At 43.4% G+C, this 16,369-nt stretch overlaps 1 protein-coding gene across 1 annotated transcript in view; it reads right to left on the bottom strand.

Moving 5' to 3' along the window:
* MKLN1 (muskelin 1) overlaps nucleotides 1-16,369 on the bottom strand; it is a 199,825-nt gene that overhangs the window by 48,555 nt on the left and 134,901 nt on the right. The window contains exon 12 of the mRNA XM_038752328.1: nucleotides 14,971-15,100. Coding sequence (XP_038608256.1) covers nucleotides 14,971-15,100 — 130 coding nt within the window. The remainder of the gene's footprint in view (nucleotides 1-14,970; nucleotides 15,101-16,369) is intronic.

Raw genomic sequence — 16,369 nt, 5'->3', positions numbered from 1 at the left:
GCTTTTCTGATGCCACCCAATGACCCCCAGCCTCAATCCTCCTGCAAGTCCATGACCCAGAATGGTTTTTGTTCTATTTTTAGATTTGCCATTGCGAATCACCATGCACCCTCGAACATGGCCACCAACTGCTACCCTCAACCTCTCTCCCTTCCTGCTTTTGGCCCTACCCTACTCTTTGGGGATCAAGAGAGGGTTGGTGAAGTGTGAACTGGTAGCAGCAGCAGTGGCCACTCTTGGCTCCCAGTAGTCATGGCCGACATCACTATGTTTAGCTTCAGAGGAGATACTAATTTATGAAATGAGGGGGTAGGGAAGACAAGTGTCTGGGAAAACTGGAGACCAGGGAGGGAGCTAGGAGGGAGAGAAGAGGGCAGAGAGGGAATCTATTACTCTATTTATTTATTATATTACTCTATTTATTTATTTATTTTACTTGTACATATCTATCCTATTTATTTTATTTTGTTAGTATGTTTGGTTTTGTTCTCTGTCTCCCCCTTTTAGACTGTGAGCCCATTGCTGGGTAGGGACTGTCTCTATATGTTGCCAATTTGTACTTCCCAAGTGCTTAGTACAGTGCTCTGCACATAGTAAGCGCTCAATAAATACGATTGATGATGATGATGTATCGATTTACCTGTAGTGACTGGACGTAATGGTAGGGGCTTAGGTAGACTCCGTAAATCACCAAATAGTGCAAGCCGTATCCCCGATCGCACACTGTGGTGGATTGGTTGTAACCCTGGGTACACCTAAATATGATAAGTGGATTTTTCTGCTGACCTAAATCAAACACATTCACACTCAGCTACTCAAAACCACTTGTTTTAGACCTGTAACGCAAACTCCAGAAAAGAACTGGACAGCTAACACTTAAACAATTAGGGACAGACTGGAGAGATTTTAAAAAACACCCACTGCGGTCCCTCCAACACTCCTACTGTCCCTAGATTATACATTTTCGGCGTTAAAATTCTCGGCTCTTTACCTCTTATAATAATAATAATCGTTATTATTATTATTATGGTATTTGTTAAGAGCTATGTGCCACTCTTTACCACTTATAATAATCGTTATTATTATTATGGTATTAAGTGCTTACTATGTGTCAAGCACTGTTCTAAGCACTGGGGTAAATTCAAGGTAATAAGGTTGTCCCATGTGGGGCTCACAGCCTCAATCCCCATTTTACAGATGAGGTAACAGGCATAGAGAAGTGAAGTGACTTGCCCAAGGTCACACAGCAGACAAGTAGCAGAGCCGGGATTAGAACCCACTACCTCTGACTCCCAAATCTGTGCTCTTGCCACTAAGCCAGGCTGCTTCTTTACCTCTAAAGCCTTTTCATTGGTTCCCCAGGAAAATCCAAATACTGACTCTCTCAGCCACTCCGCATCAAATGGAAACATCTGTCCATTTGCTGACCGTTTCTGGCTGGGACTATTTGTGGATATCATTTATAAACAGCATTTTCTCGTCCAACATAACTCTTGGCCCTCTACAAGGAGCTGGAGTGGGTATTAAAAGGTAAAACAGAGGTGGATATCCAATCAGAAAGCTTAAGTCTGGAAAACGGATGGAAATAAAGATGGAAACAAAGGTGGAAGCAGCTTCCAAGGTAAAATGCTGGCACCCAAACCCGTATTTCCTTCTAGTGGTTGGTTTGCTGAAGACGTATTAATATGGCCTTTATATAATACACTAGGTTGAAATCACTGGTAATTGTCAATAGCAAGGCATTAGAACAGATTAGAACATACTTGGAAAAAACAGCGCAATGCCACGTTGTTTTGTTTTTAAATATTCAGGAACTGTACACGACAGTCTTGATTAACCAAGTTCCTGATTACCCAGGGTAAAATTCAGATGGTTATGTCCTTGATTACACTTCACATTGGCACCTTACATCTCTCTCAGGTAAAGCTGAAAACCTGAAATGCAGTCGCTTCTAACCGACCAAGTTTTTGACAATGCCGAGATCTCTAGAATCTGTTTACTGGGGATAACTCTATAAAATGTACAAATGTAAAGAATAAGAACACCCTCTGATATCTTCGGAAACAGCACTAGGATGATGCTACCTCCTATCTGAATCAACTCGATAGTCCAGATCAGGGCAAGAAGGGAAAAGATGGTAGCATTCCCAGGGTATTACTAAATGGGAAAAGCTAATAATTTTAAGAGGGAAAAATGATGAGCCCATCTGAGAGAGGTATTTTTTTTTTACATAAAAATCTGACATGGGGTCGGCAAAATCTGAAAGCTATGAAGTGCGAGAGCATTTCAGCCTACATTACAAACATCAGCTAATCATCTTCCTTAGCACCTGTGTGGGGGAGGAAACAGGCTGGAATTTCTCGCAGTCTGGAAAGCCAAATTTTGAAAATTGCTGTAATTGGTTTGACTCACACAACAGAGGGAACTATTATCAGCGATGAGATTAGACCTGAGAAGCTCTTGCTTTCCACGCCATCCTGATTCTTTTTCTTACACTATCCCATCAGGTTCCCCTAGCTACTTACCAGGATATTTTGAAGGCTACGAATTAAAATTAATGTTTACAGAGTGTTCTGTGCCTCTCTGAAGGAAAGATGCCGAATGAGCGGAACACAACAGACATCTCGGTTTACAAGAGGCCTTCGGGTTTCTGACCTGCTCCCCAAATCTTGTTCAGGAAAAGGGGACGGTGGGAGGATCTGTGTCCCTTCACCCTGGAGCTCCCACAGCCCAAGGGGATGTGACTAATGGAGTTCAGACACGCACCCAGAATGAAAATATTATTTTATTTTGTTAATATGGTTTATTTTGTTCTCTGTCTCCCCTTTCTAGACTGTGAGCTCACTGTTGGGTAGGGACCATCTCTATATGTTGCCAACTTGTACTTCCCAAGCGCTTAGTACAGTGCTCTGCACACAGTAAGAGCTCAATAAATACGATTGATTGATTGATTGAAAAGACAATAATGACTCTATGCCACTTAGGAGGAGGCTGGGGGGCTCTCAAAGCGCTGCTCCCTTGCTCTTTGATGACGGTCCTCGAGGCTGAGTGAGACACAGAGCCAGCCTAAGAACTCCCACAGACCCTCAGGGGGCTTGTGAGTGAAAGGGGTTAAGATCTTCTAGCAGACTCCTCACCCCAAAACACAGTCCAGGAAGCCTCGAGATACATCACCAATGAATGGGTTGAGGATGGGGGCTGAGTGTCCACTCACTTTCTTCCCTCTGGAGAGTTGGGACTCCAGTAACAGCCAGTCACAGCTGACAGAGACATTTGAGAGAGTTCAAATGCCTCAGAATGATCCTCTAGAACCTTGGTTTTCTCTTGCTAAATACTAAATCAACTTTAATGCAAATACACCTTCTTTAAGCCTTATTACTGCTTTCCACACATGGGCACAGCCCTCAAAGACCTAAACAAGAGAGTCCAGTCCATCTTGGATTGGACCCTGCTCCTGAGGTAGTAATGGCAGTGCAAGTAGTGAGCTTCTCTAATAGTCTGAAAGCGCCTTGTGGGCAGGAAACATGTCCACCAACTCTGTTATACTGTACTCTCCCAAGCACTCAGTACAGTTCTCTGCACATAGAAAGCACTCAATAAATACAACTGATCGTCTGGAGCACCCAACCAGTACAGTGCACTGTACTCGGCATTTGGGAATTACAGAATTCCCCCCGCCCGCAAGAAATGTGGGAGACAAGCATAAAAATATTTAAAACTAAAATGGCCAAAATAAATAACTGACTGCAGAAGAGGGTATAAATAAGCCCATTAAGTGATAGAGTGGCCGCAGAGATGCTATAACTCAATATCTAATTAAAAGGAACAGGTAAACATTTCTTTACAATTTTGAGGTGCCCTTTTTGACAAATCATTACTTCTTACTGGCCCATTTAAGATCAGCCCTTCAATCAACTTTCCAGCAGGGAGCTACAGACCAAAAAAAAAATATATAAAATTATCTGGCAATGCCAGAGGAGGCTGAATTAGGCCTCACTTAAGGTTTACTTCCAGACTTCAGTCAGAATCTGAGGTTAACAGCTGGAAGGCTGGGACAGTATGAGTTAGCGTGAGGGTGCTGGACACAAGTGCATCCTCAGAAAAGCTCCAGGGCTGACCAAAAATCTCCACAGTGGGTCCAGAATTGACCTGCACCACTCTGGGATAACCCAGGATCAGGTCAGACCTCTCAAGGTTGGCAGGACCTGGGGGAAGGCACATCTGAGCTCACCCAGTATGGTACTGAGCCATGCAGTAGAGGGCAAGCCACAGATGCAATATTGGACGGCTTTGGTAAAAATGACGACTTTCCAATAGAAGAAGCTGTGAGGGTGTCAGATCACTAAAATAACCTGACTTTTTGAAGGGCCCGGCACAGAATAATTATAATAACTATGGTATTTATTAAGCACCATGGATGAGGCACTGTACTAAGCGCTGGGGTGGATACAAGGCAATCGGTAAGGACACAGTCCCTGTCCTACATAGTGTGCACAGTCTTAATCCCCATTTTACAGATGAGGTAACTGAGGCACAGAGAACTGAAGTAAAACCTGTCTTTCTGAAGGGCACAGCTTATAATACTAATTATGGTATTTGTTAAGCGCTATGTGCAAGGCACTGTGCTAAGTGCTGTTGTGATTTGCCCAAGGTCACAGAGCAGACAAGTGGCAGAGCCAGGATAAGAACCCAAGTCTTCTGACTTGCAGGTCTTCTGACTCCACTAGACCTCGCTGCTTCTCTAATTAATCAAAGGGCAGTGTCATTACCATTTCAGCTTCATGGTTAGACCTGACCAATATAATGTAGCCTACTGAAGAAATAAAGGGAAATAATAGGGGAACAATGCGCTGGTTGTCAGGAAAGGCTGGAGTGTCTGGAAGCTGGGAATTGCCGGCTTTTAACATTTCCCAGGGTTTCCAGTGGCATCCTGAAAGGGCAAGAGCCACATTTAAGGCTTGCTCCTACCCTTCAAGGAGACTTTTGAGGCTTCAGTGGCTAGATGATGGCTTCTAATCACATGCTCAGTCACCTGGAGTCCACCCAGAAATGAAATGAGGCCACTGTAGACTCTCATGGGGAGGCATGCCTTTCCTCCTCATAGTGCAATTGCTGGGTGCCTCAAGTTATACACGAGACTGACACCGTCACTCTCACCAGAAGCTCCCCACAAGGCAAGGGGAGGGCAAAATTTCAGCCCGCCTCTTGTTTAATTCCAAGGTTTCTGGGTGTTGGGTTTTTGAGGCTACCCTGTAGAATTATTTTACAGCTAGAAAACAGCTAGAGATGACAGAAAGCTTTCAGAGCATTCGCTTTGTGTTTTGGTGGAAGGTTATGCCTCTCCTGAAAACATAAGTGGCAACCGCACTCAGTGATTTTAACACCGGTGGGGGCTGGTGTAGCGGGGGAGACAGGAAGGGGAAAGCAGGAAAAACTAAAGAAGAGTTCACAGAAGGGTCACAAGATTTATTTAGTAAAGAGTTAGTTATTCTAACATAATGGAAATCTTAAGGCCTCGAGTCATCTAAAAATGGGCTGCTAAATTATTGCTCTGCTATATTTTAGAGAACAACCTTGAATTGGTAAAGAAAAGACAGAAAGTGAAGGAACCTTCCATTTATAAATGGGCCCTGATTTCTTTCCAACTGAGATATGTTGTGGGCATAATGTAACATTGGCCCTTTGCTAGAAAGGCACTTCGATCTATTTAAAGTGGCTGCATTACTGAATGAATAATTATTTTGAAGAGCAGCACAGAAATCATTGATGACAGTGGACATTAAGATGCTCTCCGGTTTGTTTGCCCTGTCACATCATAATGCAATCTAATATTAGCTGAGAGAAAACCATCATGTTGCTAGAAAATGTAAACATGCCCCTCAGGAGACATGGCCTTATTATCTGCATCAATGGCACTGATCGAATACTTTGCCATAATTAAACCAACATGACAATTTGGTTAGTATAGTAGAAAGGTGTGCGTGGGTGAAGAACTACTGAAAAGATCTAGAGGTGAAGAAGAACCAGATGAAACATTTTTTTTCAAAAGAGAAAAGTGATGAAGTCCCTTATACGCACAAGCACACGCATGCACACACACACAAGCATGCACATTTAAGTGGTAAATGTTAAGTGCTTCCTAGGTGTCAAGCATTGTACTAAGTGCTGGGGTAGACATACCCCATGTCCCTCATAGGGTTCAGTCTTAATCCCCATTTTACAGATGAGGTAACTGAGGCCCACAGAATAATACCTGTGGTATTTGTTAAGCGCTTACTTTGTGCCAGACATTGTTCCAAGTGCTTACTATGTGCCAAACCCGACGGTGGATACAAGCTAATCTGGACACAGTCCATGTCCCACATGGTGCTCGCAGTCTTCATCAATCATATTTATTGAGCGCTTACTATGTGCAGAGAACTGTACTAAGCGCTAAGACTTAGCGCTGTACTAAGCGCTAAGTCTTAATCCCCATTTGATTTCTCTGTGCCTCAGGCTTCGAGAAGTGAAATGACTTGCCCAAGGTCACAGAGCAGACAAGTGGCAGAACAGGAATTAGAACCCAGGTCCTTCTGACTTTAATGCTTGTGCTCTATCCACTAAGCCCCACTGCTTCTCTCTATATACATACATATGCACACATGACACACACATACACAGACACTCAATGTGTGCCTATGTAAAGACAATATCACTGACAGTGAAGAGTGCATTTGCTTATTACCAGACCTTCGTTCTTGCTTGATTACGTAAACCCCAAACCATTTAGGCCAACGTACCCACTGGCCCTTGTTCTTGCCTCTCTGTCTGCCAACCTCTTTTTCCCATCTTCCATTATAATAATAATGATGGCATTTATTAAGCGCTTACTATGTGCAAAGCACTTCATGCTTGGAACTCCCTCCTAATCCATCAGTGGTATTTACTGAGCACTTACTGCATGCAGAGCACTGTACTACGTGCTTGGAAGAGTTGAATGTAAAGGTTGATTCATTCATTCAATCGTATTTATTGAGCACTTACTGTGTGCAGAGCACTGCACTAAGCGCTTGGAAAGGACAAGTTGGCAACGTACAGAGACGGTCCCTACCCAACAACGGGCTCACAGTCTAGAAGGGGGAGACAGACAACAAAACAAAACATGTGGTCAGGTGTCCTCAGAATAAACAGAAGTAAAGCTTCACATCCTGTAGATCTCTGCTGTCCTCATTTTTAAGGCCTTCCCTGATTAATCTCTCATTTCCCCACCCTATTTCCCCCAACTATTGACACTTAGGCATCTCAAAGGCCCTTAATCACTTGGGAACTCACCCCACAACCACCTTGCGAAGCACTTCTGTACACATCTGTATACCCTATTACTTGCCCCTACTTGTAATTTGTTTTATTCCTTCAATCGTATTTATTGAGCGCTTACTGTGTGCAGAGCACCGTACTAAGCACTTGGGAAGTACAAATCGGCATTTTAGTGTCTCTTTTGCTAGACTGCAGTGCAGAGTCCTGGAGGGCAGGGATCATGTCCACTATGCCGACTGTACTCTCCATAGCCCTTAAATCAGTGTTCTGCACAGGGTAAGCACTCAGATATGATCGATTACTTGGTTGAGAGGTAGCTTAATCTCTGCAATGAAGATGGCCAATAAGTGCCTGCATTCCTGCAGTTACGGTGTGCAGCCTGTGATTTCTTTGGAAAATGGCCCCAGGCATGATGACCAATTGGATTTTCTTTTAGAGAAAATAACCGGTTCTGTAAGAAAACAAATTAATCAGATTGGCCAGGCTGCTTTTAATTTGGTTCCTCTCTTTCAGATGTTTGGCTTCATCTTTTTCCACGATATCAGCAGTCAAGAGATTAATCAAGGAAGACGTCAAGTAGGATGCAAAGAAGTCTAGTGAACTGGGAGATAACACTGACCTGGGTTACCAGAGTTTACAGTGCCAACAATATTAGACTGCAAGGGCCTGGGTTCTAATTCTGGCTCCACCACTTGTCTGCTGTGTGTCCTTGGGCAATTCCCTTGACTTGTGCCTCAGTTACTTCATCTGTAAAACTGTGATTTCCATGTGGGACATGGACTGAGTCCAACCCGATTAGCATGTATCTACCCTAGTGCCTAGTATAATGCCTGACACGTAATAAGTGCTCAACAAATACCACAAAAGAGTATCTCAAGGACAGGAATTATATTTTACATCCATCTGCATGCTCTCCCCTCCCTGCACAAAAACCTACCTCGCACAGTAAATACTGTTAATGACGGGGTTGGGAATTGTAGACTGAATAGCTGTCGAGCAGCCACTTTGAATCCACTGGGAGATTCCAATATCCTCCTTAACTGGGCATCTTTGGAACACTCTGGGAGTGGCCTAGGGATTCAGGCTAAATCCTGTTGCATGGAGCCATTGCCCTATAATGGTTCATTCCAAGTCACACAGCTCCCACTTGGCAGGGAACAGCAGGGACGAGTTTGGGAGGCAAAGGACTTGAGTTCAAATCCCAGGTCTGCCATTTGCCTGCTATGTGACAACTTCTCTGGGCCTCCATTTCTTCATCTGAGGTCCTGGGTTCAAATCCCAGCTCTGCCGCTTGTCAGCTGTGTGACTTTGGGCAAGTCACTTAACTTCTCTGTGCCTCAGTTGCCTCATCTGTAAAATGGGGACTAAGATTGTGAGCCCCATATGGGACAGCCTGATCATCCGATCACCTTGTATCCTCCCCAGAGCTTAGAACAGTGCTTTGCACATAGTAAGCGCTTAACAAATACCAAAATTATTATTATTATGAAGGGGAACACTAGCTGCCAGGTTTTAGAAGACCTGACTGCATAATTCTAAATTTAATTTAGTTCTGAGTCGGCACTTCAGTTCTTTCACACACCTGAGGCGACAAGCAGTCTAAATAGAATGGAGGTAGCACTGAAAGTTTGGCTGGAAGGGCTCTATTTTAAGTTCAGCAAAGAACATATATGCTCTTCACTTTCTCTTCTTTGCACCTATTTAATTACACTGTATCTTACCAAGTTTTTGTAACAAACCACAAAGCCCTGTTGTAAAAGGGATGCCTTTTTACAACATGATTTTCCACTTACTATTTAACAGCTCACATACTGGGGATCTGCCATAGTTCTCATGTTTCTGCTCACTGCCAAAAATTCAACATAACCTGACACTTAGATACAGTGGCTGTTTATGAAGTTCATGTATGTGCTCAGAGATAGCATTTAAGCCACATTACTATTATTATTATAAATTACTACTTCCTAATTGCTGCTGCTAATCCATTTGTTTAGCTAATGCTTTTTCTGAATGAGAGGAAAGTGTGATTATGGGGTAGGTGACTAAAGATTTTTGAGCTGAACTAAAAAACTACACAGTTTGGAATTTCACTTCTAGACAGTCCTAAAAGTGATGAGTAAAAACAGTGTTTGGAACCTGATGTGGCTGATGTAACTTAAAATTTGAACTAAGACAAAACCCAATGGTAAGAATCCTTAAAAGGGATAAAAGATCACTTCAAATTGGAGGCCTTTAATGGCTTATCTTGTTTCCTTTACTGACCTACTGCTCCATCATTAAGATATCAGTCGTCAATTTAACCCCAAAGCCTATATAATGGAATAGCAGCCATCTGAGGTAATTGTAGGCTAAATTCATTTCAAACAATAGCAATTAACTATAGAAGTCTTTTAGAATGGAAAACTAGTTTACCTCAAAACTATGCAGCTACTGAACATCCAATTCAGCATTAAAACAACCTCCTCTACCTTTTTCACAGAAACTTCCACAACGAATTCTCTTTCTCCAACCCAGAGGAGCCGACCACTACAATGATACTGCCTTCCAGTGAGACAAATGAGGTTAACTGAGGCACTGAGAAGTTAAGTGACTTGCCCAAGGTCATTCAGCAAACAAGTGCCGGTACCAGAATTAGAACCCAGGCCTTCTGATTCCCAGGCCCCTGTTCTTTCTACTAAACCATGCTTCTTCCCCAGTTAACACCTCTTTTCCCCTACTCCCACTCCCTGTGTCACCCAAGCACTTGGATTTGTACCCTTTTAGCACTTGGTATTCACCACACTCTCAGCTCATAGCACTTATGTACATAACCTTCTTCTAGTCCTCTAGACTGTGAGCCCACTGTTGGGTAGGGACCGTCTCTATATGTTGCCAACTTGTCCTTCCCAAGCGCTTAGCACAGTGCTCTGCACACAGTAAGCGCTCAATGAATACGACTGAATGAATGAATAACCGAATTATGTTATAACCACCTATAACCATCTAGATTGTAAGCTCCTTGTGGGAAAGGTACATGGCAACCAACTCTGTTATATTGTACTCTCCCAAACAGTACAGTGCTCTGCACACAATTAGTACTCAATAAACTCCACTGACAGTGCTCTCAGCTAATTTTCTCATTCCCAGTCCATATATGACATTCCTCTGGTCCCCTATTCATTCCTTCTTCTCCAGAGTAGGGTTTTCTCAGGTGGAACCAGGGAGAGCATGTGTTCTCTTACCATTCTTCTCTCTCCTGAGTCCACGACCCCACTGTTGGGTAGGGACTGTCTCTATATGTTGCCAATTTGTACTTCCCAAGTGCTTAGTACAGTGCTCTGCACACAGTAAGCGCTCAGTAAATACGATTGATTGATCCCTACAGATTAAAATAAACCCGGGCTGACGGCCCATATTAGGGCCTACCTTTCACACTGGAGAGACGAGGGAGAATCCAAGCTTCACATCCACACTATGCAAGAGCTGGAAGAATCCTCATTTTCTCCAATCCATCAGTGGCATTTACTGAATGCACACTGTATGCAGAGCATTGTAATAAACACTTAGGAGAGTACACTATTTCAGAGTCAGTAGGGACAGTGCCTGCCTGTAATGCGTTTAGTCTCCCCAGCAAACTAAGACCATCAAGGGTCTACAACAGATCTCAGCTCTTTCTCCCAAACTTTGGAGCCTGTTTAGTCCCCGTGCAGAGGAGCCCACTGCCAAGTCCTGCAGTAGTATGAGCAGCCTTATTCAGCTGTGACTCTAAAGCTAGACTGCAATCTCACCGCGGACAGGGAATGTGTCTACCAATCTGTTACATTGTACTCTCTCAAGTAGTTGGCACAGTGTTCTGCATATGGTAAGCGCTCGATCAATACCACTGACTGATTGACTGAGAGGGCAGGACTGAGAGCTCCCGGAAACCCAGCAAGTCTGGATGGTGAGGAAAGGGAGTCCATCGCACCCTCTCAACCCCACCAGGTGGTACTGTGCTTTAGACACCCTCATCAAACCACCCCTTCCACCGCACCCCAGCCCTGGCAGGGGCCTAATGTGGGCTCTACATCCAGAATCCTCCCAGCTACTCCAGGGGTCCGCCTGCCTTACTGGCAACTCAGTTATATGAGAAGGAGGTCCAGGGCCTGCACCCCTTTCTTCTCTGAAGCTCTTGTATCCCCCTTTGGAAGATTTATTTGGCCCAGGTTATAGTGGAGGAGACAGTGCAGGACACGAGTTTACATCTGAACTCTGCCACTACTCTGCCACTACATGTTGTTGTTGGAGAAGTCAGCTTCCTAAGCAATAAAATCAAGGTAAAACCACCTTCCCCACCAGAACTACCCAAGAACATTGTGAAACTGGCTCAGATGAAAAATATTAAGCACACAGACCATCTTGGAGAAAAGTACTAATGAAATTCACTGGCTTCTGTCGGCCCACGTCCTCCCCCTGGCCTGAAATGCCCTCCCTCTGCACATCCGCCAAGCTAGCTCTCTTCCTCCCTTCAAAGCCCTATTGAGAACTCACCTCCTCCAGCAGGCCTTCCCAGACTGAGCCCCCTTTTTCCTCTCCCCCCCCCCATCCCCCGCCCTACCTCCTTCCCCTCCCCACAGCACTTGTATATATGTTTGTACAGATTTATTACTCTATTCATTTTACTTGTACCTATTTACTATTCTACTTATTTTTTCAATGATGTGCATCTACCTTTACTTCTATTTATTCTGATGACTTGACACCTGACCGCATGTTTTGTTTTGTTGTCTGTCTCCCCCTTCTAGACTGTGAGCCCGCTGTTGGGTAGGGACCGCCTCTACATGTTGCCAACTTGGACTTCCCAAGCGCTTAGTACAGTGCTCTGCACACAGTAAGCGCTCAATAAATACAACTGAATGAACGAATGAATTCACGAGGTTATTCCTACTACTCACTTTGGATTCCTCTTGACCCAAGAATGCTTCCAAAGTCTAATGCAGGAAGCCCCAAAGACAGCCAATTTATGTGCGCAGTTTTTCTGGATCCCCTCAACATCACCATGAGCATTTGTTGAGCACCTAAAGCACCCCAAATTGGGCCCTTGGGATCATATAATAAAAGCAAATACTCTGTGCTGTTGCTACTGAGGTGGATGAATTCTCTCTAAATCCACGTAAGCAAACCAGGGCTTGTTTTCCCTCAAATGTGCTAGAGGAAGATTCCATTTCTTCAGAGGGCAGAATGCTTGTCAGGAGAAAAAGATGGGATTTAATTAACTCCAATTTGGAATCCAGGTGCCAGAATGGCAAGTAAAACTGAGGTAATTCTAAAGGTACCCTTAATCACATTCTTCAAAAATAGGAACTACTAGAAATAGAATATCCAAAAATCTTGCCAGGAAATCAACTGGGCAAAACACAGGGGAACATTCACTAGGAAACAGGCATAACACTGACCTGAGGGAGGTGGGTGGACGCACTAAAATCTCTGAATCCATAAATGCTAATTCTGAATGCCTGAAACGTACTTAAGTCATTCAACTGTCTCTAAGAAGGCTCTTGGGGCAGCTGCATCACAGAAATATTCCATTTACCCTAGATACCATCATGCAGGAGCCAACCAACGCAGTTCCTTTAATCCACAGATAGAACAAACGCATTTATGACCTGCGATTGAGTCACATCAATGCTATTTCTGCCTGAATTAACTGTACTGCTGACTGAAAAGCCTCGTCAGAGGAAGCTGCAGTTACCAAGGAATGGAGCAGGGACTTAATGTTCCCCTCCTACACAGGGCAGCAAATAATATATATGGTCTCTTTCTCTACTAATCAGGAAGAACCTGCTTAGACATCAAGTTAACCCATTTGGAAAGGCAAAAGGAGATTACAGAGGAGAATAAAAACCACGCACAAGTACCCAGGGCCAAAGTAGAGGAGAAGGTATTTTGGGTAACACAGGTATTTTTATAATCTGGTGACAAATATCTTTTTTTTGTTGAAAGGGACACCTTAGTATCTCCACAATTTATTACAGATAACTTCACCCATGATCTCACAAAACAGCTTAGTTGCATCCCCAGAAGACACTGTTGTAAATTCTGCTCATTTCACTAACCAGGAGGCACATGTGAAATAAACAGTGGGCCAACAAATCTGAACAGCAGTGGATCAAAATCCAATTCTAGAGCCCTAAAATATACAAAACAGCATGCGAAATCTTAAAATGATCAGTGTAACCTTCACTTGCCGCTTCTATTATACATGGCTTATGTAACGATGACAGAGCACTGAGAGCGCATTTTCCTGATCCAGTGCCATTTTACCAAACAGACTCCAAAGCGTGCTACTGTGCCTGACAGTAACTTTTTGTGGTTTGGGATATAATGGGCTTTTGTTTGGTGCTTGTTAAAAAACTTCTAATTCCAATATTTCCTTTCGCCAACAAGGGAAATTCTGAAAGCTGTCTATTTACTTTCTCAGATGTACAAGGGGGAGAGTCTGAAAATCCATTCACAAGTAAAGTTTAATGAGCCGGTTGGTGCTGGGAGCATATTTTCTGTGAATAATAGGGGTGGAGTGTTTTTTGAGACAGCGGTGAGAATTGTATTTCATTCTTTAAGTTACCTTTGGCAAACTTTCTCTCTCCCTATACAATAAAAGTCGGTTCTAAACGCCTATAAAGCTGAGGCGGTTTCCAATGTCCATTGAAAAATTTAAGTCTTTCCTCAAAAACGAACAATGTTTTTGGGAACAGATATTAAAAATCTCCATAAAGTAAGCAAATGTGAGTACATGACCCCAACCTGAGAGGCTCAAGGCCTTTTAAGGTAATAATAATTATGGCATTTGTTGAGCGCCATGTGCCAAGCACTGTTCTAAGCCCTGGAGTAGATACAAGGTAATCAGGTTACCCCGCGTGGGGTTCACAGTCTTAATCCCCATTTTTACAGCTCAAGCACAGAGAAGCTAAGTGGCTTGCCCAAGGTCATGCAGCAGACAAGTGGCAGAGCTGGGATTAGAACCCATGTCCTCTGACTCCCAAGCTCGTGCTCTTTCCACTAGGCCACACTGCTTCCCAAGATGCCTCGAAGCTTTTTTTCTCATTTTTACCTCCGATTTTCCTTCTTTCACAACCCCATCAATCACCCTCCACAAGGCCCTGGAAGGCTGAACCACTACCTCAGGTGCTTGTCCACTTATTCCTTCATTCAATCACACTTACTGAGCGCTTACTGTGTGCACAGCACTGTACTAAGAGCTTGGAAAGTACAATCTGGCAACATATAGAGACAGTTCCTACCCAACAACAGTCCTAGGGGAGTCCAGTGGTCTCAGGAGTCAATCTGCTGTACTCTTCTTGGTAGAAGCAGGGATTCCAAGAGAATCTAATTTACTCTAACTTCAAAAAGCTAAGTAAAGAAGGCCTTTCTTTGAGCATCGGTTCTTGAAGGCCTTATCCTACAATTAAGCTACCTGGAATACTTGTGCTCACATTAACAGCTCCCTTAAGCTCGCCAAAGCCCCACATAAGAGTGTCTTGAGATCTCACGAAGCAATCCTGAAGTGGTCACCAGATAATGCACCCAAACCCTTGGAGTGAGCCCCCGACAGTCCATTCCAGGTCTCCTTCCTCTTTTTTATTACTCATAAGTTACTTTCACAAAATGGGCTTTGGGCACTATTTCGTTGGAAAGATGAAAAAAAAATACCCTTACCCATCCCAGAGTCCTTCTTGGTGCCATCTGATATGATGTCCACATGATCGCTGTCCACATCATAGCTAAAGAAATCATTCAAGTAAGTCTTTGATCGCTGGCCACCAAACACGTATAAACAACGATTTTTCTGTGACAGGAGAAAGGAAATAGAACTCAGATTTGTTATACTTACATTCAAAAACATCCTCTCAATAAGCAGTCAGAGAACCTGGAGGATATCACTCATAATTTTAAATCCCACAGTGGATGAAACGTCTAATGGCTCGGGAGTCAGAAGTAGGGAGGCCTAACATTATACTAGTCAAAAATACGCTCTAGGGTCTTGAGAGAACAGCGAGAGAATAGAGGCACCTTATACTGAAGCAAATAATTGTTTCACCTACAATGGAACATGTACATTTCGCATTTTGGATTGAACGCCACAATGCCCGCCTCTGTGGACCCAGAGTGATGCCGTCTTGAATGAAAGTGCTGGGCGCGTGACCGCATCAGCCCTGTCCTTTAGGAACACACCTTCTTTGTTTATAAGAACACTGAATAAACCTTGGCGGAAATCCTGATGTACCTCTGGCAGTCTACAAAGAAATCCAGACAGGTACAATACAACCACCACCGTTGCCCTCGCCTGCCCTCCTCCACTAATGTTACACGGGAGGTTGAACCACACAATCTGGCCTCAGGTCCAGATGGTCAGGAGCTAGAAGCACAGGAAGAGGGATGAAGGAGGAATGAGTCCATTGTGAAAATCCCCTAGTTTCAATGGTCTCTAATATCAGACCATTTCAAGGAAGAGTAAATGAAAAAAACATTTATTAGAAAATCAGTCAAAAGATACTTTACTAGATTTCAAAAATTTAGTGGATATGTACTCCTATATTAAGGGGCTGCACAAAGTACCAAGATTTTATCCAATTTTCTTAAAAACACTTAAGAACCAGTATGGCCTAGTGGAAACAGCACAGGCCTCAAAGTCACAGGACCTGGGTTCTGATCTTGGCTCCGCCAACTGCTTGCTAGGTGACCTTGGGCAAGTCACTTAATATCTCTGTGACTCAGTTTCCTCAACTGTAAAATGGGGATTAAATACCTGTTCTCCCTCCTTCTAGACTGTCAGCCCCATGTAGGACAGGGACCGATTAATCTAACTTGTGTTTACTACAGTGTCTGACCCATAGTAAGTGTTTAACAAATACTGCACCCCCTCCGACAAAAAAGAGAAAAAAATAGAACAGAAGCCAACAGAAAAGATTCTGTGACGCTTTTTTAGTTCAGCCAAATCTTTCTCCTTTTAGCAAAGCATTTCTTTCCCACTGACTTTTGAAAACTATTATTATATATCTCAAAAAACGATATCAGTTACACATTGTTGGTAAACTTGACTAGTGTACTGATTAAA

This window comes from Tachyglossus aculeatus, chromosome 10 (assembly GCF_015852505.1).
Source record: "Tachyglossus aculeatus isolate mTacAcu1 chromosome 10, mTacAcu1.pri, whole genome shotgun sequence".
Classification (NCBI taxonomy): domain Eukaryota; kingdom Metazoa; phylum Chordata; class Mammalia; order Monotremata; family Tachyglossidae; genus Tachyglossus; species Tachyglossus aculeatus.
This window is presented reverse-complemented; position numbering and strand designations above follow the sequence as displayed.